Source organism: Cottoperca gobio, chromosome 15 (genome assembly GCF_900634415.1).
Source record: "Cottoperca gobio chromosome 15, fCotGob3.1, whole genome shotgun sequence".
Taxonomy (NCBI): Eukaryota; Metazoa; Chordata; class Actinopteri; order Perciformes; family Bovichtidae; genus Cottoperca; species Cottoperca gobio.
In genome coordinates this window covers 14395177-14419015 of record NC_041369.1, presented here as the reverse complement: position 1 = coordinate 14419015, position 23839 = coordinate 14395177, and the positions used below count along the sequence as shown (strand labels likewise).

The following is a 23839-nucleotide window of genomic DNA, read 5'->3' as shown; positions in this document are numbered from 1 at the left end:
CCCCAAGGTAAATGTTGAGTAAAAACGTGAACAAAAACAACATGAGTGCAATTCTCTCTTTATCGGCTCCCTCCTTTATTTGAATATACCGTACATCAGCATTACTGCACTTAACACTGAATACATTTGAAAATCATGAAGTTCAGAAAGGTATTTAAAAGTCTGAAAATTATAATTTTGACTCGTGTTAAAATAAGGATATGCGTATTGAATGTCGTCATTCTGGGGGCAAAAAAAAAAAGCATATATTTGTAGAATATCTGATAAATAAATGTTGCCCATGCATAGACCACAGTATGGCATCTAATCGCCTCTCTGCATTCAGGAACCTCATCACAGCCTGGGTATGGTAAATAGAGAAGACAGCTCATCCAAAAAAGTAGCAAACGCAATATAGGAAAAGATAACTAGGGATGATTATCATGTCCTTGATTATTAATAATGAAAAGTGTTCACAACCATGCATATGATGAATATTTGGCCATATTTGTAATGAGAGTAAAAACAAAATAATTCCACATCACATTTAGACTAAAGAAAGGCCTAACAGCAACCAGGATTTACTATTGTTATAAGTCTCTGAAACATTTCACCACATTTGGTGATATACTACGCGTCTCCTATAATACCACCAACATCAAGGCAAAACTGTGTTTTGGTAGTTTGTGTGTTGGGATCACAAACTTAAAGGGAGTATTTGTGAGAGAAAAAGTGATTGTAAGATCAAGGCTGATAGCACATTGAGGTTCGTTAACCTGGAGTCTCTTTTACATGTAGAGATATGTAGAGATAGGGAGAGGGAGGATTAGTTGCAGCTCTGTCCGTGTTAATGAGAGTCCGATGGTACAGGGGACATCCCAACATCCTTGGCAGAGTCCGGGGCAGCGGCGGGCGTGGGGGAAGACACTTTCTCATAGATGAAATCGTAGAGGCTGACATCAGGTCGAGTCGTGCGACAATTCTTGCACATCACGTTGGAGTACTGGTTCAAAAGCTTGTACAGCCTCCCTGGGAGGGAAACGGAGGGAGGTGAAGAGAGGGGAGGATAGAGAGAGAGGAAGAGAGGCAGACAAAGGGTATGGTTCAGGGATCAAGATAAAGGAAGAAATATGGAAGGAGATAAAAAAAAAAAAACAGAATTTGAGAGAAAGTTCTTTAAGTGTCAAAAAACAAACAAGAGGCACAGAAACCGTAACAGAAAAAAAACCACAAAGAAAAATGAAAGCATGTTTGGGCTCATTTATAAATCACGCGCACGTACACACGCACACATGCTGTGAGCTTTTTCTCTGTAGCTCCACTTTAGGAAATGGATGGCTAGAGGGGAATTTCTCTGAAAGGCTTCAATAAATGTCAGCGGAAGAAAAATGAAAAGGAGGGGGAGGGGAGAGGCTGGGGTCAGTTCAGGCAGTAATCCACTCTGCAGCTGAGGTTGAATGGATAGGCTGAGGAAAAGTAAATGGCATAAGGTGGAATAACTTAACATGGAGATGGACTGGGTTCTGTTATTTATGCGTACTGTCCCTGTAATGACGCCACCAAGGACAACCTCCATGTGCTATACGAGCCTCAGGAGCCCCACAACCGTAACAGCACGTGGTATCCTCTCCATTCCTGTTCATTATGCAATTTAGTGTAAGAGCTCAACAGAGGCAGGGGCTGACAAGAGAGTCTAACTCCCGCAACAAAAATACTAAGAACATCTGGTGTTGTGTGCGAGTCTTACCATTGGTGACTTGTCTCTCGGTGAGGACAGTGTGCATTTTATGAACATCTCTCATAAGCGGAGCATCTCCGAATGTGAAGTAAGCCATGTCTCTCCCGGCCTCTGCTGCAGCCATCAACTGAATCAGCGCTGAAAAAGTGAGAAGGAGAACGCTCAAGGGGAAATCCAGGCAACAATAATAAACCGTATTAGCATAATTAGTATCCTTCAATTTCACAACAAAATCATAAATGTGTAATTGACCGCTGAAAATATGGAAACGAAGTAATTGGTCAATAAGCTGGATAAGGTACGGCTTCAGGCAGAAAAGAACCCGAATGACAAGGGCAATTTGTATCAGAAGAGTAAATAATCCACCACTGATAGCATAGCCTCATCCAGAGCACTCAATCTTTTAGCCCGAGCAAATTAGGTGTTAAGACCTTTAAATATTCAACAGAATGGATATTGATTCCAGATTGCAACACACAGCATAAACATCATTTGCAAAAGGGTTGTAATCTTTACAACGACATACTGTAACTACCACATCTCAAGTCAGCTCCGGGGCTATAATGTAAAATACAGTTATTGCCTACTAAAAATAGCAGCTATGCTAATTCCAGGGGTAATGGGCGGGAGTTCCCCGGAAGCTAATACCATCCTCAGGGACTTTGTCAAGTCCAGCGGATCTATTCATAGCGTGCTGCAGAGTAAATGAACAGCTTCAGCTCTAAATTAAACTGTACACAAACGTTCCCATGTTACTCCAGTCGCATTTGCATTTATAATGAAGGACAGTTGTGTGGAGATGTGGGCTTTAGTGCAGTACAGTCTCCATGCATGATAAGTATGAAAACATTTACAGTTGATGAAAATTGTTTAAGACTTGGACCAGAAACATAACTGGTCAGAATGTGCAGTGTGGCGTACTGGAGGGGACAGTAAGGGGGCCCCGTGCATGTGAAGAGTGATGTTGTGCAAACCTACAGAGACCAGCGTCACTCTGGATTTATGGCGTCCCTTCCCTGTAATCAATTGCCCTTTTAATGGAAAACATAAATGTGTGTCAGCTGATCAATAAAGGGAGGGAAGGAATGGCTGAGTGACACCCTGGGAGAGCTACTAATTGACCAGAGGAGTTTGTGAGGGACCAGCATCTGTGACATACAGCATCTGTGACATAATCAGAAGTGCTGAATGTCCTTCAGCAGGAGCTCCAATGGCTGCAGTACAGATGAATGGCTGATCCTGTCCATATATACCTTAATATTTAATACAAGCAATATCATGCATCTGTTGACCTATAGTCATTAGGACCATTTCAGCTCTCGTGTATGAAAACGTTTTTGATTTCTCCACACCTGTCGCTGTACACACAGTCTTTTCACCCCCCCCCCCTATTTGAATGCATGTTTGTAATTCAGCCGATGATACCTTTGAGCCGCGTGTCTCCACCGAAAGCTCCACAGCCCCAGTTGCCTGTGGCTATTGCAGAGAGGTGCTTGCTGTTGATGTTGTTTCGAAAGAATCCGCAGTATGCCTGGGATAAATGCACAGGGGAGAAGGAGGACACAAGAGAAACTTTGTCAATACGTTTCTATGATCTCTTTGCACAATATATTAGAATTGCAGTGTGCCCGTATTGAGATCTACCCGACAGTTCTCTCTTGGTTGCATTTCATGCAGGCTTAATATGAAAAAGATGAATAACGTAAAATGTTTTAAATGCAATAAAGCCTTTGAAAGTGCAAACATGTGCATAATCTTTTTGCCTAATTCCATAACAGAAAAAGTAGTAAATGACAGTCCCACTACTACAAAGAGGAGTTGTGTGGTATCGGTCAGATAAGCCATCAGACGCCCTGAGATAAATTCAGTGATGTTACAGATCACTGGGCCTTTAATTAACATCTTTCTCAGGTGGTACATGACAATATGTCAAGGTTCACCAGCAGCTCTTAGTCGAAAACATCATAATGTCCAGCTTTATCCTATCCGACAATGACGGTATCAAGAGTTGACACCGTGTTTCATAGCTTTCTTGTGTTCTTTCACAAAGACATGTCTGTTTGAGGAATGTGTAACATCGTTTGTAAGCAACTAGATTTTCATATAATTCAATCACTGTGCAAACACAGACAAGGACATCTCTATCTCTCTCTCTTCTCTCTTACTCTCTCTCTCTCTCTCTCTCTCTCACCTTGTTGAGTTCTCTGGTCATCTTCTCTGGGAAAAACTGCTCGAGGAAGTGTCTGTATTTAAGAGCATCAATGGCCACAATCTCTGTACATCGTCTCTGCCAGTCATCCCTTGAAATGAAAGAGACGCAATGATCGACTACGACTTACAAACGTCCTCCGAATCTTTCCTCAAAAGTTTTCTGAATGGAAGATTTCTTGGTTTAGAATATCAAAACAAAGCACATCATAGCATAAATATTAAATAGCATTACGAGAGAATAAATACCTGGCGATCTCATCCTTGTGGTTGGCCTTCCATTTGTAACTCTCAGCATAGCCAGAATATTTACTGTACTGTTCAGTGCCTGCAGAACAAGAAGGAAAGTCAAGAAAAAGATTAGTTATTACTCTGTAATCAGCAGTCAGTGCACACAGTGAGCCTAAATCTGTTTCAGCGACTTATTTCTTAAATCACATTTAGTGCTTTCTATGCTCCCCATGTGAGTACACGGTATCAGCTTGTATTGGATTGTCATAAATAAAAGCCACTGATTTAATAAGTAATCCGCTTTGGGCTTTGTAAATGAAAAGCTTTCAGACATAATAGGAAGAAATGGTTAGAACAGAAGACGCTAACCTTGGCCACATTCTCAAAATGCTTACAAAACATGAAACACTGAGTAACACACCTCTTATCGAGAAGTTAGCCTTTTTATAACGTGTACTGATACTGTGCTCGGGGGTAAGAGCTCGAAAGATTTCATCATTCGTCATTACAAATACAGCTGTGCTCAATTCTGAAAATGATGCCTATTAAAAGGCTCCATACATTATGCATTAGCTATGAGGAAATCTCACTGCACTTCAGTGAAGGGCAGGTGTTAAACATATGATTAACATAGCCTTTGAGGTTTCAGTGTATGTACTGGCAGAGTTACATACGCTACTACAAGAAATTATCCAAACTATTTGAAATGCAATTCTCACTGTCATTCTTTAAAAGTATCTCTTGAAGAGCAGTAATTAACGCTGCTTTTACCTTCTCATAAATGACTTCATTTCATTTCAAGCATGTACCATCTGCCAATACTTGAAGTGAAAGCGTGAATGATGATTTTTTTTGTGCCTTTCAAAAGACAAAGTATGACTCATGACTAATGGCCTGCACTGGAGCCAGGACATAACGCAACAATGATAGTGCAACTGGGAAAATAAGAATTATGTTTTTATGTAAAGTTTTGGTTGAGCGAAAAAAAAAACGTTTTTTTATCTTGCGCCATCAAAAGCTCAGCACAAGAAATTAAGTACTTCCTACAACACGAGCGTCTTCTGACGTCAAACAACTGGATGTCCGTATCACTTTCTCCATCGACAGAGCTGTCCTACTCTTCCTCCTCCTTCACCTTGATCCTATTTATCCTGGCAACCGCCCATGAAAGCCTCCTGGCATACAGGCTTCCATCACTAGATTACATCGTGGCCCTCTACCTTCCGCTTCGAAAATGCATATGGACAAAAACCGATGTGACGTACAAGTTCAAAATGCACTGGAAGACCCACGTTAAGACACCTCTAAAGACAAAGAAGTATGATTTACTTGACGGGAGAGAGAGAAAAACACAGAAGAATATGAGATGGACATAAAAGAGTCTAGAAACAGAGACGAGACTTTAAGAGGAATGCGTGCAAGGAATATTCTGCAAGGTTTAAATGAATCTACGCTTTAACTGGCCCATTCCATTAGTGGAGCAATGACCTTAGTTGGGCAATAAATTCCTTTCTGTCCAAACGTAATAAAGTTAAGTGGAGAGGAGGAGGAGGGAAAGAGGGAGGGAGGCAGAATGATGGGAGGCAGGGAGGGGGGCGGTGACAAACCACTGAAGGTGACTTAGAAGCGATAGGAGTTTCAAAGAAGACAACATGGCGCCATGCAAAAGAGAGGATGCATGGCTGGTTGAGAGGAGGGTAATGAACAAGACAAAAGGTTAATTTAACAGCGACTGAACAGAACTAGTTGTGTACTGGTTGTGGCAGCCGATACGCAACAAGCAATGTACAGTAGTAGATATAAGTTGCCCATCAGACCATGGGAACTCCTAGTCTCTTCATATTTTGTTTGTCCATGCGTACTCTCATGCTCGGCACAAGTTCAAACAACCAACAGCATCAATCAAGTGCAGGCATTTAGGAGCATCATTTATATTTTAGTTTCTGCAGGCATAGCTTAGTTATAATACATGCCCTCATGTCAAACAGATGGATTTATCAAACCGGCTAATGATGCCTCTTGTGTCATCAAAGGCAAATCTGAAGGCTCATTTTCATGTCCCAGTGAAACACAGGCAACAAAACAAGACAAGTGGATGCTCAATATTTCTTTTTGAGAGCTAGATAGAGTGGCAATCAAATGAATATGATCTGAGCATAAATCAATCGACTCAACTGAGGCTATTTCGAAACAGTGGTGAGGAGGCAATGAGATAAAACTTCTTGATGCTCTACAAGGGCAGGTACATTTGAACGTGTGTATTTCAATGAATTCAATCGTCGATGTTTCGGTTTTCTGGCAGTAGTTGCTTATGGGCTACCAGTATTAAAGACGTGCCTCCATGATTTTTAATCTGTGCTTGCCTTTATTTCTTGGCCAGTGGTGGGAGAGGTATAGCTGTGAGCCAGGAAAAAAAGGTAGGAAGACCAGCAGAGGAGGAGGGAGGTGAGAGAGTGAGACGGCAGAACACTTAGAGGTTGACCCAAGCAGAGTGAGTTGGAGGTTGAAAAATAGAGCAATTCTGCTGGAGAGAAATGAAGGATAACTGGGCAGTCGCAAGTGAATCAATGCAATGGATTTACTTTCGAATTGGATGGAAGGACAGGAAAAAAATGATTGGAGCTCAATAAACACACAGCGCTCAATGAACGAGAGAAAATAACTCAGGGAGTGAAAACAACACTGGTTTAGCCAATGTTATGTGTAATACTAGAAAGGCTTGTGAGATGTGTGTGTGTGTGGTTTCTGTAGGAAAAAGCCAAATAAAAATAAACCTCATTCAGAGTATTCAGTGTGGTAACACCATATATCCAGGCCTATTTGTTCTGTATAGATTGTACTAGTGTTTACTTCCTGCTTGTAATTGAAAAGTATATGCACAATGCATAAGGGCACTAACCCTAACTCACGTACACCACAACTGGAGCTAGATACCTACTCACTGGTCATGTATGATCAAATCACATTGGTTTTCTGTAACTATTGATTCACAAGATGCTAATTGGCAGATAACAGCAGCAAAGAAATATATCATGGCAGAAATGGTGCACACTGTCTGCTCTATAATGGCTCCCTTCTTCCCACATTGTGGGCCAATAAGCACCATGTCACAGAGAGTCTTAACTGGGTGAAACCTATAAATAACGTGTCCTGATATCTATTCTTCATGTGAGGACATTACTGCATGCGAAGGAAAATCATTGCAGCCACTTGTAGAAACAATAGTTTCTACAAGTATTGCTCCTTCACTACCCAAAGATGTACATAAGGCCAGGGTTGGATCGTAGATGAACTGGACTTCAGGCTCAGCTCCCTTATGTATGTTACATAAGGCCTGAAACACTGCTGACACTCAGACTCATGCTCCATCTCAACACTCTCACCGCTCGACTTGGGGCAGCTACTTGCTCCCAACCCAATCACTACATTTTCTGGTAGAGTATCACAGCCTCAGACTGAAAGGAAGTGCTGACGCTCAACCCATCTGCCTCATACGCATTTGTATCAATCCCAGTGTGTGCGAGAGGTCACGATCCAATAAAGCCAAACAAACTTCATCTTTTGCAAAAAAAAAAAGCAGAGAGGCAAACCTGAGGTCACCAAACCAGAGACACTCTCCACATGTCAGCTGCAAGCACAGATTTTGCCCGTGAAAATCACCAACAGAATTGGTGATCATGCACAACTTCGGCGGCGCCCATTCACCGAGGGATGCCGCCTGACTTATTATTGTCGATAAACACAACAACTGATTCTAACTACACAAGGGCCACATCACTTCAGCTTTCCTGAGGACGCTGAGCATTGTGATACCACAATAATTGGCGCACGCCCTTTGGTCCCACAAGCTCATCCTGAACTTGTGTTATTGCTTATGTTACTATAGAACCTGCTGCCTGTCTGGCCCTTAAAACTGTCTGTTAATCAGGAATACAGGACCAAGAACTTGCAAACGGTCTTTTATTTCATATACAATTTCTCGATTGAATTGAATGATTTTTTTTATTCTTGACTTACCATCATATAGTTCTGTGGTAATCTATTTTATATAAATTATTATTTATTCCGATATACGTTTGTTCATTTATTGTACTCCACTATCTATTTAGAGTACTACATTTTTTTTAAGCTGACACTTGGCTACTCTGTGAACCAGAAGCCACAACTCCCATTTTTCAACCAACAGATGAAGCAAAGACAGGGAAACCGCAAGGAGAGGAAGGAACAGATTGAGCCAAATAAAAGAAGCGTACTTGAAATATGGCGCTCTGTATAAAACAGTGAACGTTAAGAGTGTTGAACAGGCCCATTAATTACTGCCATACAAAGCAGAACCTGAGGGCTGAAAACGATGGATGTGTGTGACGACGTACCTGTGACGATGAGGCATTCATTGTAATCCAAAGCTTCGGTAAAGAGGCGGGAGACAATGAGTTCAGCGTTGATGAGGAACCGGATCTCTTCCTGGACCAGTCCGTGTCCTGTTACTCCACCACCTACAAACTTGTTCGCAAAGTCCACCTAATGAAATAATATAAGAAAATAAACGGAAAAGTTAACCGGAAAGGGCACAATCCCTCAGTTACATTCACAACAAAATAAATCATTAATATATTGTCCTGCCCATTCAATGCAGTTGAGAAGAACTGTGAGGTTCAGCTACTGTCACTCCCATTATTTGAACAAATGACTCTATTAGTGTCTCCTTATTATCTGTCACCCACTGTGGTCATTTAACACAGATAAATGTCTAAGGATCACTGCACTGCTTCCTGCTTGTAAATAATCAAATCAGGAAATTGTAGCAAAACTACACACATGAGATAGTTTTATATATCTATAAAATCAAGAACGAATGGTGAGTAATGCAAAATCTGAATGAATGTCTGCAGACCGCCTCCTACTATTTAGTGCTATATGTACAGGGAGAGAGGAAACACCCTTAGCGTCATAAAAGTAAAAGACTAAAAGATGATTTTACAATTACATTGTTCTCAATAGAACCAAAATGCTTTTTATCATTTATAAACCTTATATGTTCCCAATAAATAGTTGCTTATGTGATGGGTTTATTGAAAAACATACTATGAATAGATAGATCATTATCTCATTTTTGGAGCCTTGAACTTCGGGACTTGATGCCAGGCAAGCATCGGCATGATTGTGTTTACAAAAGCAAAAAAATAATAATTACTGAACCATCTGTACGTAAATCAAACCCTGGCTTCTAATTTTCTAATGAATTGCTAAAGCCTAAAATACAAACATATATGCAACAGCACCAAAGATATGTGCTCACACCTTCACCGTCAAGATAATAACAATATCCCAGATAAAATTGACAGGTAGTGCTAAAACAGTTAAAAACATCAATGATGAAATTTGGCCTGTATATTCATATAACTATATTATATCACGTTTTGGCCATTTTTAGCCAGATATTGTGATGTGATACTGGTGCTTCCTGCCATGTAAGCCCACTCCTTGTTTTTGTGCCGGGGATAAAAGGACAGCCCCTTCAAATCACAATGCTGCTATTCAAAAAGCCCGTCAGGGGTGGAGGGTGCTGCTCACTGGCCCACAGCTACGTCAATCTGTGTGACAGTCAGTGTGTTTGTATGTGCATGTTGTCTAACCAGTCGCTCAACTCCTCACCTCCTCACCCCCTTCACTGGTTCACCCCTAACCTCACCCCCCTCACCCTTCAATCTCACCTCCTGACAGAATGACAGCCCACTCTGCCCTATCAAAACTCAACACACAGCCAGTGCCCAGCCCGCTGAGGTAGCCATCAATCCCCCTGCAGGACTCCTGGCACACCGGGCTGCCCCAGTGAGATGGCTCACCCTTGTCATTTTTCCCTCCATGCGCCTCCTTCTCCCTCATCCCCCACCCCCAGGGTCTTCTCCTCCACTCTTGCCTCTCTGAGTTACTCAAGTGTATACATCAGCTGTCAGCTAGAGTAAACTATGTACCAGCCCTCCTATAACACTGAGGGGAAGCGGGGAGATGGTGTGAATCAATGCAGAAACGGAGACAATAACCTTCCCGGATATGCACAAAAGTCATACATCCGATTTTGATATCCTGCAGGTGGTGGACAACTATTCAGACAAGCAGTCTCTGACTTTTGAGAGAGAAACAGAAGGCATGGTGATGGTCAAGAGTCATGTCTGTTGGGTTTGACCAAACGAGGAAAAAAGCAAAAGAGGGATGCTACATCAAAATCAGCCAATCATTTTGTCACAGAGTTACAATGATTGGCAGGAAAATAGAAGGTTGTTAAGCTAGGTTGAATAACTAGTTGTACTTGGCGTTTGATGCAAAACAGTAAACAAGTTCCTACCTGCAGCATCCCGTATCCATTCTTTTCAATCGTCCCCTCACAAGTGATATGTAGGCGCTTCAGCTGGGTCTGGGAACTTGCAAAAAAAAGCAAAACTTTCAGTTAGTTTTGTCACTGAAGAGCAATTAAGTCTATTTCCCCACATTCTTAATTCCATTGTTAAAGGGTTGAAGCCACCACATGCTTCAGCAAAGTGGGCAAGTCCTAAAAAATAATCTAGAGGTTTGAAAGAAATAGCTTGTTTGGATGTGAGGTCAATTTGTGTTTTGAGGGCAACATCAACAACATAAATTAACCAACCCAAAACATAGCATCTGTTAATATTTGACACATTTAAAAACAAATCTCCTTTAATATGGATTGTGAGTGGATAATAATGAAATAGAGTAGAGAGTATAGAGAGTTGTACCTTTCCCAGTTTGGAGCAGTGTTCAATGTTTGTCTTGTAAATGTAACAAGACCCTTGGGCTCTTGGAAAAAAAGAAGAAAATAAATCAAAATCAAAAAATGTCAAATGAAAAACATGGGAGAGCATTACAGAGAAAGAAAATCATGTGGGACATTATTAATGCTTACTGGTCTGTGTAACTTTCCTGAAGTAACACAGCAGAGTTCTCAATTTCTCAATTTTTCTTGGCGAAGAACCTTCAAATAACCTGAAAAAGAAAGCAAATGGGAATTGGATTTCACAATAGATGTACATGTGATGGTACACGTGAAAGTCTCTGACAAAAGAAAATATTTTTTCTCAACTTAAAATATCGTTTTTTGATACAAACTACAAATGTTATGTGTTTGAGTAGATGAGAGCCATGGATATTTCACTCAGTCATTATCTATAGCTCACTGCACAACTATGCCACAACATGTCATGAGTGAGGTCAAGCTTTTAAACTGGCATGATGTCTCTCCCATATACCTCCATCCTTCATACAATGGAGCTGCCTGGGGCCGTGTTTCAGTTCTTCAGAGTTACCATAAAAACTAGGGTGGATAGAGGAAGGAGAGAGGGAGGGGGAAGGGAGAGGGGGGGAGAGAGCGAGCGAGCGAGAAAGAGAGCGCATCGGGTGGTCAGTTTAAAATCACCCCATACTGCTGCTCTTCCTCTGTTAAAAGCGATCTAAGCTGATGACTAATCACAGTTCAGCATTCATCTTTCCCTCCAGCCACTTTCTGCCAAGATCAGTAAAGTAGGTAGGTAGAGAGGACAAATTAAGTGAAAACTGTAATGTAATAGAAGGCCTTCAGTGAGAGAGAAAATAAATTATTAGGCAGATCCTGATTGTCCCACTATTTACATTCCTTATACAGCACTGCAAAGCACCCCACCCAGTTTCCCTTAGTCAGTGTCAATTTGGCATAATGTACCCTGGAGGACAACCTGCCTATGAGATAGTGTAAGTGAACCCAGGTTGATGAGGCTGACATTTCCAGTATAGTCACAAATCACATCTTGATAAAGACAGAAAGGCAACTAATTATGAAGGATTTAGAAACAAAATATATTGCAGCAATTTTCATTAACAAGGATAGTCACATTCATTCATTATTCACTTAGTTCCCATCCACTGGAACCTTTCCTCCTACAGAAAGTGCACAAGGAGACAAGATTTCTGACAGTGGTCACTCAGTTCACAAACAAAAACAGCGGATTTTCTTCTTAATAACGAGCTTTCATTCTTGACTAAACTGTTAAACAGGATTATGTCATTTTCTTCTCATATGGAGGAAAACACATGCTAAAGAGATAAGTCCGCCTTCTTTCCTCTCCTTCGAATCTATCCATCACTTAACGGAGGACAAACCTTGACAGTTCTGCCAAAACAGCAATCAGCAGATTGCTTGTCCAAGACGGAGCGCTACTATTGCCGATAAGCAAAGTGACGGACACTCCCTCAATTACAGGGGGGGGGGGAGGGGGGGCCAGTAACGATCCAGGGCCCATTTTAGACTGCAATGGTCGTCTTGTCTTGTCTCATCTTCTCAGAAACACCAGGACTTTTTCCCCTCTTGCTCTTTCCTGTATTTCATTGCAGGCAGAAATGCTGATAGTGAAGGCAGACCTGCAACCAAGTGCTGGCATGAGTCTGAGAGCCAGCCCTGCAACCTGAATCAATGCTTACATTATTACAGATGGCTCTTCACTTAGCCTGAAACTAACGTTGGATGTGGAGGACCGATATCATCAACCCATACGAATGACTGATTGTCAATGTACGATTAAGGTTCTGATAAAATGAGGGAGCCAAAAGGGGGGGGGGGGGGGGGGGGGATGTGGACTAAATCACACATAATCAATATGACCATCCAGTCATAAAAGAATACAGCTCAACCCCCACGGGAGAGCAGATGGCTAATTAGACTCTGGATAGTAGTTAGGGCCCGACATTATATAGTACTAAACATACCCTTCATGTTCTGCAAAGTGTAAGCACTATCATAATAAGGTATCGTCAAACTCACATCTCCAATATGTCAGGCAACAACGCCGGAAGTCATTACTAATGAGGAGACGGTACGTCAAAGAAATGCAGGGAAATTGAGTTGCGGTAATATCTGGACATTGTCCAGTGTGCAGTAAGGTGCACGCAGTCCATAAATACCGTAATCTCATAACCCTCCACCTTCTAACCACTATCTGCTGCTCATACGAAATGTCTTGTGCAGAAATAACAGCACAAGACAAATAACAACAATTAAGTCTTACTCCAACAGAGAACGAGCTGGACCTCGTTAAGAAACACAGACTCCAGAAAACTGTGAATGCTGCCACACCTTCTGCTGCCGTCTGCACACACTACACAAGTAGAGCGGAGGCTGTGTACTTCAGAATATAGGCCTGACTCCACTCATCACCTCCCTCTGTTCCACATAACGTGACTCCTCAAGATTTTGAGAAGCCAGACACAGATAAGACAGGTGTGCCCTTTAAAGAAATAAATAATAAAATAAAGTCTATCAACACAATTTGTTTCAATTAGCCATCCCAGGCTTTCTGAACAGACCACTGATTCTGAGTAGGTAGAAACAGAGAAGACCAATTTAACACTCCTACTCTGAATCTCCCTCCCACACAAAAAGACGTAACAGAAACATGGAGCTCAAAGAGACTCTTTGCCCACGGCCCCGTCCTCAGGGCTGTAAGGTGACGGTGACGGCACACAGTGTCATCTTACAACTGTCAAAAAAACATAAATGCCTTTATGCTCTTTGACAAAAAACGATGACATACCATAAGCTGTAACTCTGGCCACACTTTAATGGCCAGATCCGTTTATCTTGTTATGACCCACTGCATACAAGCTTAAAAAAAAAGAAACTTCAATGTTGCCGTATGTAAACTTCCTGGACATCATCTATTAAGCGTTTACAAGGCAGTAGTGCCCCCTTATGGAAATTATTTCCATTTCCTTTGAATGGCAGGAAGACAGAGCTACTCAATCAAAATTCTACCCGTTTGTAATAAATAGTTGTAATTAATTCAACATAAAAATAATAATACTCATCTTTGAATGTATTTGATGCTGGAAAGAACATTAGTGAAAATATTTTTGAGAGAGCCTGACTGTCCATATAATCAAACACGAGCAACATGGGACGTTCCACAATCATTTAGGAAAAGAAAAAAAGCCTAATGATGCTAATGAGTGTAATCGCCCTCCTATGCCCCAGCATTGTAAGCTTCTTGTTGAAGAATACAGACCAATAAGGATCAATACCCGAGTCTAAGATCTACTCCGTCTCCTGCTTAAAGTAATGTCTCACAAAAGGGACTGGAAGGGCTCAAGGGGCATATCTCATCTTGTGACTAAAATACTAACGACTGCAGCACACTCAATTACCTTGGTGAGCTACTGATCATTGTTTTCTGCAATGGATGGGGTTTCTTTACCTGTAGAAGTTGATCTCAGGATAATTGCAGTACTCCGACTTGCGGGAGTTGCGTCGGGGGAATGTGCAGAAGAAGGCGTTGGCCAGGAGACAGGCTATTTGCTCCTGAGACAGAGTCACGGAGTGGTGTATCCTTGACTTCAGTAGGGGAATTGGCTAGAAGGAGAAAGTGAGAGGGAAAAAGTGACAAGGAGACCGAACCTGAGGGACTGGAGATCCGAAAGGGAAATGTAGGGACAAGGAGAGGGACATTCAAGGTTACGTGGGTACAGTACAGTAGCTCTGATGGCTAATGGGGCTAGGTAATTAGTTTAGCAATCCAGCAAGCAGGGGAGACAAGGAGAGTTCCATTAGGTAAATGGGTGGTAGTAATTAAGGTCCTGGTTTTCTTGCTCTCCTCCTTGGTTTGTTCAGTCAGACACAAAAGGGCCAATCTATCTTCACTGATTAGGGTTAAAGAGCCTTCCAAGACTGCCCAGTTAGCAGATCAATAACAGCTCTAATAACACACACATAAACATTAGCCTTGACGCTTAATACTGCAAAACAAAGCGGCGAGTCAAAAAGCTTCATTATCCAACCGCTACAAATGATTCTGAGGTGAAATCTGTACTAGAAATCCCCCCCCCCCCCCCCTCTTTTGGTAAAACCTGAGCAAACTTGACGATCTGCTCTTAGTTTCTGTCTTCAGTGACAACCAGAAGGATTTTCCTAACCCTGCCCACCGAGAGTGGGAGCTGATTTATGTTTATTTGATTAAACGGAGGACTCTGAAACAGATAACTGAGTTAGAAAAATATCAATGTTAGAATTTTTACATTGCCATAATTAATGACAGAGACATGAAAATGAAGACAAATGGGGATGACATTTAGAGATCTGCGATCTGCTCCATTTATTTAATGTGAATAAAAAAAAAAAAGAGGGCCCCGTCTCTGAGAAGACATTGCTCGGAGGAGGACGGAGGGCTAGTGTGGAAGTCCAAAAGGAATAAACTGAATTCTAAATTTCAGAAGTGGGATTTCCTCAAGTGCACTAGCATGACACATCAGATGGACGACTGGAAATGAGACGGACCTCTCCTCTCTAATGAAGCAGTTCTTGATATGGACCAAAAAGGGGCATTCATTATCTAGCCGTTGCAACTCATGAGCTGATCTTGTATAACATCCGCCATGTAACCCTTCGCCTCTCCTCTCTGCTGACTGCGGGCACTTGTACATCCTTCCTCCTACATCCCTCAACATCTCTTTTCAAACTCAATGTATCTGCTCTCACACAACTCCAGCAATCCCGCTGAACATAAGCTTTGTACATATTCAAACATAGTAAACTCCCTTACCATTGTGCAGAGGACAGGAGCATTGAGTGCTAGGTCAACCATAGCAGGTAGTATGACCTCGAACAGGAGTTGTAGCTCAGAATGCTCAAGACACTGCAGAGAGGAGAAAAAGAGACACACAGGCAGAGGTTCTGTTAAATGGCATATCTCTGTGGAGCCGACTGCCTAGTTAGGCAGGCAGTTACTCAGAGCCATCAGATTTAAAGTGACATATTGGTTTGTTCCACCACTGAGTTTTCCAGCCAAAATGTTAAGTCACAACCATTTTCTTTTTTTGACAATTCTGTTTTTGAGAGAGTGGAGCAAATTTATACAGCCATATATTATTATTATTATGTCCCTTTTTATATTTACAAGTAAACTTACAGATAACCATAGTGACACAAACAAAAAAATAATAATACAAACATCAACAAGACACAAAAGTGAGAAAAGACATGGATTATTTTTACCGTGTAATTAATATTTATATAATACATGTATTTTCTTTTTTTTCCCATACTTTACAATTCCATTGTAAAACAGGTTGGTTCAGTGATACCTTATTTTCAAATAATACTATCACAGCTTTTGAACATTCCTTTCAACAGCTCATCACCACATCACTATTATTATTTCAGTTTCAACAGAAATACAATGAATGTGAAAACTCAACATGCTTTCAAAAATTGCAATGATTCATTTTAGGGTTTATTATTGTCTTAAGACAAAGCACTGAAAAGGAGCTATGAGGAGCAGCAAACTACTTGATGAAAAGTTTAAATGGTCTAATTCGTATTTGGACAGCGAGTATGAGGTCATAACCCAACACCAGTAACCAATATCTAAAGAAAGATGCTCAATTTTTTCATCTCGAACAAGAAAACTCAGCGTCTGTGAAGGTAATGCAGGTTTATTGTTGTTTTAGGGTGAACTCCCACCCCTCAGATATCAATAATCCCAACACTTCGGCGATGAAAAATAAATAGGAATGCTGCAGGGCTGCTCACTACACAGAACCTGTTTCACAAGAAACTACCATCAATCTGGGAACGAGCCTGCCACGGACGAGGCATCCATACTTCAGCCTATAGCTTACCTCAGCATCCATCTGCAATTCCCTCTAAAATAAACACCCAGTTATTCCATCATAGACCGAGATTTACAACGCAATCACTTATGAGCGTATTGGCTTCGAATGTCACTGTGATCAATCACATGCCTTATTCTATCAAGGTAAGCAGGGGAGCTTGCGCTGATTAAATGGACCTTCCGGAGCAAATGCAAATGACCAATTGTGGAGAGAGTGGCAGGATGGCTTGATCTTCCACAGGAAGTCTTTGGTGGGTGATTTTGCCCAGGGGGCATTTATATGGCTGCAGAGCAGGTCTGACTAAATGCTGTCAGAAGTAATGAGCTGGCAGACATCATAAAGCGCTCCTGTGGGACTAATAGATGGCAGGATGAGGGTAGAAAGATGACCCCCCCCCCCCCAACCTTTGCACAGGCTACAGCAGCCGGCCACCATGGTAACACACACAAACTTTCACATCAATACATGTGACAGACTGCGTTCTAGCAGAACAGTCCCGATTTACTGCAGCATAGGCTAATCAATCCATTCTGCTTCTTTACTAGTTCTTTTTATTTTCATGGCTACAGTAGTCTTCATTTCACATATTTATTTAGAAGTCTAAGAAGTATCAACATTTCAATCATTTGTTTCAAAAAAATCACAGTGTGAGAGAGAGAGACAAACAAAACAAATGCTAAAACACAAAAGTGAGAGGGAGAGTGTGTTGTGGTCTTGCTGCTGAATCTTCATGTACTATTGGTACATCAGCTGTACTAAGTCCTGCACTGCTTTCCTGCTCGGCCCTCAGACATTCATCACAAAGTGACACAGTGACAGTTTCATTTGGCAGGGGAGAAACACTAAGACAATTTACAGACAAGCCCTAATTTGGATTACTCTTCCCCCCCCCCCCCCCCCCCCCCCACCCCCCTATGGCTATTACACGTTGAGCGGAGTGTCAATCACTGGCTCAGGGGCAATGTACCTCGTGACAATTACCCCAGTGCTGCAAAAATGTTGCAACAGATTTCATCAGGTGGTACGGCGAAGGAGGACAACAGTTACAATTCAAACTCAGCACAAACAACAGTAACATTATAAAAACAAAAAGAAAACAAAGGTGAGCAGAAAAGCTGTAGAAATTATTCTGTCAATTAATAATCAACAGGGTTGCCCAAAGAATGGCTAAACAGTTCAGTCTATGTGATTTTTCACTACATTACTCTCTGTGTGAAAGATACATCACTTATGCATGTCTACTGTAGAATGACAGCTGTTAATCATTCCTGCTCGGTGTGTTGGCGGGACGCTCTGAATGCTCCTGCACACATTAACTGACAGAAAGCAACCAGAAGGTATTTTGTATCTGTACACATGCATCTATTCATACTCCTGGATCACTTTTGCCAATTACTTAGTGCACATATCCTAATTTTTAAAATCTATTAATCTTCTCATATTTAATCCTTGACTTGTCCTTTTCCTCCAAACACCATCCTCTCTGGCTAAATGCCTCGGCGGGGGGAAAGAAATATGGGGAAATACCGTGCTCGGGGAAGTGAGTGGAGCCGCTGACGCGATAGACTCCTGGAAGGGCGAGTTTCTTTCTGGCTTTACTGAGCATCCTTGCAGATTTAATGGAACCTTTTAATTAAATTGGATTAAGCCATAAAAAGGCTGAGGTGGCTATTGATCTACAGAGCTCTCTGCTTTACTCTGAGAAATTATTTCAGGAGGAGGAGAAAAAAGAAAAAAAAAGAGAGACCATTTTGGAAAGGCCTGAATCTAGCTGAGTAATCGATGATGAGAAGGGACGAACATCACAATCAGATATCAATCTGACTGAAATGTAATAAGTATGAAACGTTCCCACTTAAATGTACGAGCTCCACTCGAATAATGACATTGTTCCAACCCAGAAAGAGTCTGACGATAAACTACACGCGTTACTAAATGCGGGAAGCCAATTTAGGATTCTAGCTGAAATTGGTTTCTAACTGACATCGTCTATTACTTTGGGTCACTTCACCTAAACGTAAATACACTGCCAGTAGACCGGCGGTACTACTTATACTGTGTCTAGAAGATTTCAAGAATTCATTTCTATTAAAAAAAAAAGGACTGATGCTATACTTTTCCAAGTATAGCATCATTTCTAAAAAGAATAAGTCATGAATCAAAAATAAGTCATGCCATGACAATGAAAGACAGATAAATATTAATCCCACATGGGATGAGGTTCCTCTGACAAACAGGTGTATAATTACACTCCCTAACAGTCTGAGCAGAGGGAACACATTTTAAAAAGAAAGGAGAGAGACAGAAAAAAGAAAGACATTCCCCTGGTTCACCAGCAACAGCTGCTGTCCGCCATGCTCTGTGCTCATCTGTCCTAACTGTATGAAGCGCACTTGCTCCTGTGAGACTCCTAGGTACTGGGAGGGGGGGGACGCACACTGATGGGCTCGCAGCCAAACAGAGTAGAGCAGGCTCCCTTTGCGACGACAACTCTAGTTTAGTATCAGCTTTAGCTTCATTCTTCATTAAAAAGGTACATTTTAAAAGACATAATTAATCATGCTGAGTTAAACAAACCGTGACAGCAAAGATCACGGGGGCTTTAATTCACTGATGAAGTGTTTATTTATATGTCATTTCTTCTAAATGACAAACATTAGAGTCTATTAAATAGCAAAGTAATAAATTAGAATAAAAACTAAAGCATTGTGTTTCTGTAAATGAGTTTTCCCACCCAAAGGATTGATTAAAATTCAGCAGTTCAGCAAAGATGCATGCTGAAGACATGTTTTGGCGATACAGTATTATCAGCAGTCTTTAAGGGAAGCTGTTTTAATCTTCCTGCTTTATCTTTTTTACAAGAGCAACCTATAAAGATCAGGTAACAGTCGTGTTCTGGGCAGCTTACCTCTGTGCAAAGAAGGTTCAGGGCAGTGAAGTCCCATTTCTTTGCATGGGCTGTGTTGTATCTCAAAATAGCATCCTGTCGAGGAGAATATCGTTATGGTTTCAGTTATTTATTCATAGAAGATCATTCTTGAATATATAAAACTATGTGGCAGAAGATTTACAGCAGTGTTAGAGCACAGACACAGTGTTAGGATTACAAGGCTTCTTTTAATACATGGCATAACAAGCTATATGTGTTGCAAACTCTGCCACCATGTGGTTGTTTCTGGAATAGGTTTTGTACATTTGAAACTCCTGTTCTAATGGAATAATAGTTTAGAATTTCTCTTTATTTAGGTTATTACACATACCTGTCCCTATTTAAATAAAAACAAATATAAAAGTACAACTACTACAAAGGCCACATCTAAATGCATCATTTTAAATAGCATCTTTTCCTCTATGTACTTACTTTCCATCCACACTAAGCTGCCTGCTTTCACACACAAGGTTTTGTTGAAAAACAAAGCTTTTTGCCAAAATGAGGACTCCTCAGACAAGTTCGGTACTGTGTTGGAGTATTGTTAAGAAGCCAACTTTATGTCTCCCATTTCTCTCTCCTATTAGTGCATTTATTATGTTCAGCTCTACCAAAACACAGCGTAAGTGCTCATGGAGAGTAGAAGGTGCCAGAACAGAGGTTTGAACTGCTGAGTCCAACTTTCCCACTCCTCACCAGATGATGGATGTAATGCGTAATGTTGTCGTTTTAAAATATAAAGAGGAGGGAGAAGAAGGCAATTAGTGATTTTCCTAACCTTTGGAAGTGGAGACTTCAAAATAACGGTTACAAGTTACACAGAGTTTGTTCGGCCTAATTCAGCAGAGTCCAGCATGAGCACAGTTGTCTTACCCTCACATCCAGAGAACTTTTGAACCCTCCATGTAAGGCAGTGTGGATCAGCTCCCACCGACTTTGGACACCACCTCCGTCCTACATGACACAACGAATGACAAATTGCTTTAACTACACAGTTCCTAGAGTAACTAACCTTGTTGTGGTACACTAACTGGCATGTTTTGAAAAGCATGCAAAGCTGTGATGCACTTTAATACATCAGTATCCATAGGAAACAGATTCTTCTCAGAGCAGGGCATCTTCACAGACACATCATCCCACGCATCTTTGAACTTGCTGGGGTATGAAATAGGGACCTCTCCCTCTCTGAGGCGATCCGTCTGTAACGAAAACAAAATGTCAGTGAAAACCTACATTTCTTTACAGGTTACTGTGGAGAAGTGATGATTGACATAACAGCTCTCTCTTTGCTAATCAAAACATATGCAATAGTTGGCTTTTTAAAAACTTCTGAACCCAAACTTAGAATACAGTATTCAGATTCAGGTTCAGGTTATTTTATTTGCCTCCGTAGATAGATTTGGTTTGCAGTGTTTACGAGGTGTCCATCATGACATACATTTTACGACACAGAAAATAGACAAAGATGATAAAAAAATACTCAAGGCTCCAATAACCATAACCAGTCATTTGGCTCCGTTAATTAATTCTAAACTAAATGAATTCAGTCTAATGCCTTGTCCTAAAATTGAATGCATAAATAATGGGAACTGAAGCTTGACACTTGTTTTATTACCAAATGTCATATGTTCCTTTGCTGGCTGACTAAACAACTGACAATCAGCTGCTCTAACCTTAATGTGAAGATGTGATGTTTTTAAAACAGTAATTAAAAATCCAGCATTCTTGTGATTTATGGGGGTGATGGGGAGAATATAACGTGGGTGGTAGTGGTTAGTTGATGGTTAGGGCAAGTAGTAGCTACACTGCCATGTGACAGTGTTCCTGTGGGACTAAAGTGGAGGACACTGTCTGATAGGAGCTTTACTGACAAGAGGCCCTGAGGGGCTCGAGGAGGATGGTTTCACTATCCCTCCCATGTTTCCCTATCTTGTTCTCTCTTATTAAAACTCCATTTGCAGACCCACCACACAATGCCCAGTCGCATCTGCATGTACATTTCTTATTACTGCAACATTCTTCACAACATACCACACACAAAGAACATAATACAAGTTTACTCACCCTGACTGCGACTGTGTGGTTATGCATTGCTTTCAGGTGAGATAGCGGGGGTGCACACTGGGGCATTCTGTTTAGCTCCTCTATGGGTGTCCCCAGCCATTCTTTCTCCATGTTATGCAATGCGAAGGAACCTCTGTGCAGAACAAAAACAAAACATGTCAGTATTCCACACGGTACTAAAGGACATTGTGAGCATAGTAAAGCGAGAACACAAAATGAAAGGTGATTCACTAATCAGAAAAGAAAAGTACCTTTCAATAGGTGCACCTGACTGGCTTCCAGTTAAGTCCTGGCTCATATCAGATGAGCCACTGCACTCTGCTTTCTCAGCATCCTCAGTTCCCGTGGCAACCTGGTGGACGTTTTCTACGGCCGGACATTCAGAATCACAGTCTTTGACAAACTGCTGTGATTCCTTTGCAGAGCCAGAGTCCTCTGCACAAGCACTGCAATCATGGACCTTGTCTGCAGAGCTGTTGACAAGCATGGTTTTACAGATGGGGCTGTCTGGGCTCAGCATCTCCACATCACTGGGTGTACTGACACCCTTCCCGGGACTATCAGTAAGACAGATGGTGAGTTTTGGATTTGGAGAGTGTGTAGCAACACAGGTTGTTGTCACAGGGAGAGAACCAGGCGAAGTGGACCTCTTGGATTTCTGTCCATTAGAACAGTGTGTTTGAGCTGTGTCACTTCTGCTGCCTGCGAGGACAGATTCATCCAGCCCACCTGCAGATCCACAGTCCATCGAAGTCTGAGATGCCATCTCATCTTGCGTGTTCTCCATTTGTCCACAGTCTTTTGTAGTATCATCCCCTGGTGGTCCACAATAAAGTTCATCTTTCTCGTCTGTTAAGTTTGGTTCTGGAACATCATTCGTTACACCCTCTGGCTTGACTTCAGCAGTCACACTACAGTAAGACAGAAAGAGAACAAAGAGAGAAGGCCTTGTTAGTAAACTCAATCTACAAAGTGTACACTTATGATCATAATGATGCAGCTTCCCTTTTCCCAGAGTGCACTTTGTTAACAAGTATATCCTATGTGCATGTTCCTTAGTTAAAAACTTAGCCAGAACAAAGTATGCAAGGCACCAGCTTGTGTGCAGGCTTGAACAAAAAGTTTGAGCACATAAGATCCTAAAGCTAACCTGACTGACTTACCTTCTTTGAGATTCCATCTCTTCATCCATCTTCAACAGGTCAGATAAGATGAATCAACAATAGCTGCTTGAGAAATAAAACAACATTCACATGTTGAGAAGCTGCGACATTTCTGATGTTTTTATATCGCTATTTACTGCCTGTTTTCAGGTGACACCGGACTCTACATAGAACCAAATACAAAGAGTTGTTTATGTCTGGTCTTGAACGGAAGCAACAGTCAGACCTTTAGTACAGACAGCCAGTAAAACTTAAAAGAGGTGAGTTTATTGTTTGTTTGGTCCACTTTCACAGGTCATGAGGCCAGTTGTGGTCCCATCTTTCGATCTTGATCTCTTTGATCATTCTGCCTCGTGCCTAAGGCGTCAGTTTCGATTTCTGAAAAGCTGCTGCTGCTGCCAGTTTCCACAAAGCTACAATTAGCTAGCCAACTAACCCTAACCGACCTTATTCTTTTGACATTACCTTCACTGTAAACAAAATAGTCATTAGCTATTGGTGGTTTTATTTCCGAGGGATTTAGTAAGTAGCTTGCTACCTTAATGCGAACACATATCGGAAGGCTAAAACAACAAGTCATCTTGAGCTAACTTAGCTTTGATTGGCTAAAGATTAGCTATAGCGCTAACGTTATTCAAACTGATCAAGCTAGACGTACTGGATCCATTAAAACAAAAAGATAACACTTACAAACATGCCCCACTTTGCGTAAGACTTCGGAGTTAGATGCATTGTATCATTATTTATTTTCACGTACAACTATTTCTCCCCTGACCACAAATCACTCCAAACGTTATGGTCCGGTTATTGGTTTACTTTCACTTCGTTGTTGCAGACAGCTACTGCTGCTTTACGGCAGGAACATCACGACCAAAT

General features: G+C 41.4%; 1 protein-coding gene across 2 annotated transcripts; it reads right to left on the bottom strand.

Annotated features, from left to right (window-relative positions):
- Positions 1 to 54: 54 nt before the first annotated feature.
- parga (poly (ADP-ribose) glycohydrolase a) lies at positions 55 to 23810 on the bottom strand. 2 transcript variants are annotated; one of them, XM_029449919.1, is made up of 18 exons: positions 23654 to 23810; positions 22964 to 23029; positions 22052 to 22711; positions 21801 to 21933; positions 20813 to 20935; positions 20610 to 20690; positions 19716 to 19790; positions 15736 to 15828; positions 14395 to 14549; positions 11079 to 11158; positions 10912 to 10972; positions 10503 to 10578; positions 8530 to 8677; positions 4175 to 4253; positions 3909 to 4017; positions 3143 to 3248; positions 1727 to 1855; positions 55 to 1008 (listed from the first exon to the last, which is right to left on the bottom strand). In XM_029449919.1, the coding sequence occupies exons 2-18, from the start codon at positions 22990 to 22992 to the stop codon at positions 827 to 829; spliced, it is 2319 nt and encodes a 772-aa protein (XP_029305779.1). In that variant the 5' UTR covers positions 22993 to 23029; positions 23654 to 23810; the 3' UTR covers positions 55 to 826. The 2 variants fall into 2 exon arrangements, with proteins under 2 accessions (XP_029305779.1, XP_029305780.1); XM_029449920.1 differs by having other exon boundaries at positions 22964 to 23026.
- Between the last annotated feature and the right edge of the window lie 29 nt (positions 23811 to 23839).

What these genes read in the sequence shown, in the direction of transcription:
- parga (XM_029449919.1), bottom strand. Translation starts at nt 22,992, where the DNA reads ATGGATGAAGAGATGGAATCTCAAAGAAG. An exon ending in CTCCTGTCCTCTGCACAATG is followed by an intron (nt 14,550 to 15,735) that starts GTAAGGGAGTTT and finishes TTCTCCTTCTAG; the next exon opens with CCAATTCCCCTACTGAAGTC. An exon ending in CCTGAGATCAACTTCTACAG is followed by an intron (nt 11,159 to 14,394) that starts GTAAAGAAACCC and finishes TTTCTTTTTCAG; the next exon opens with GTTATTTGAAGGTTCTTCGC.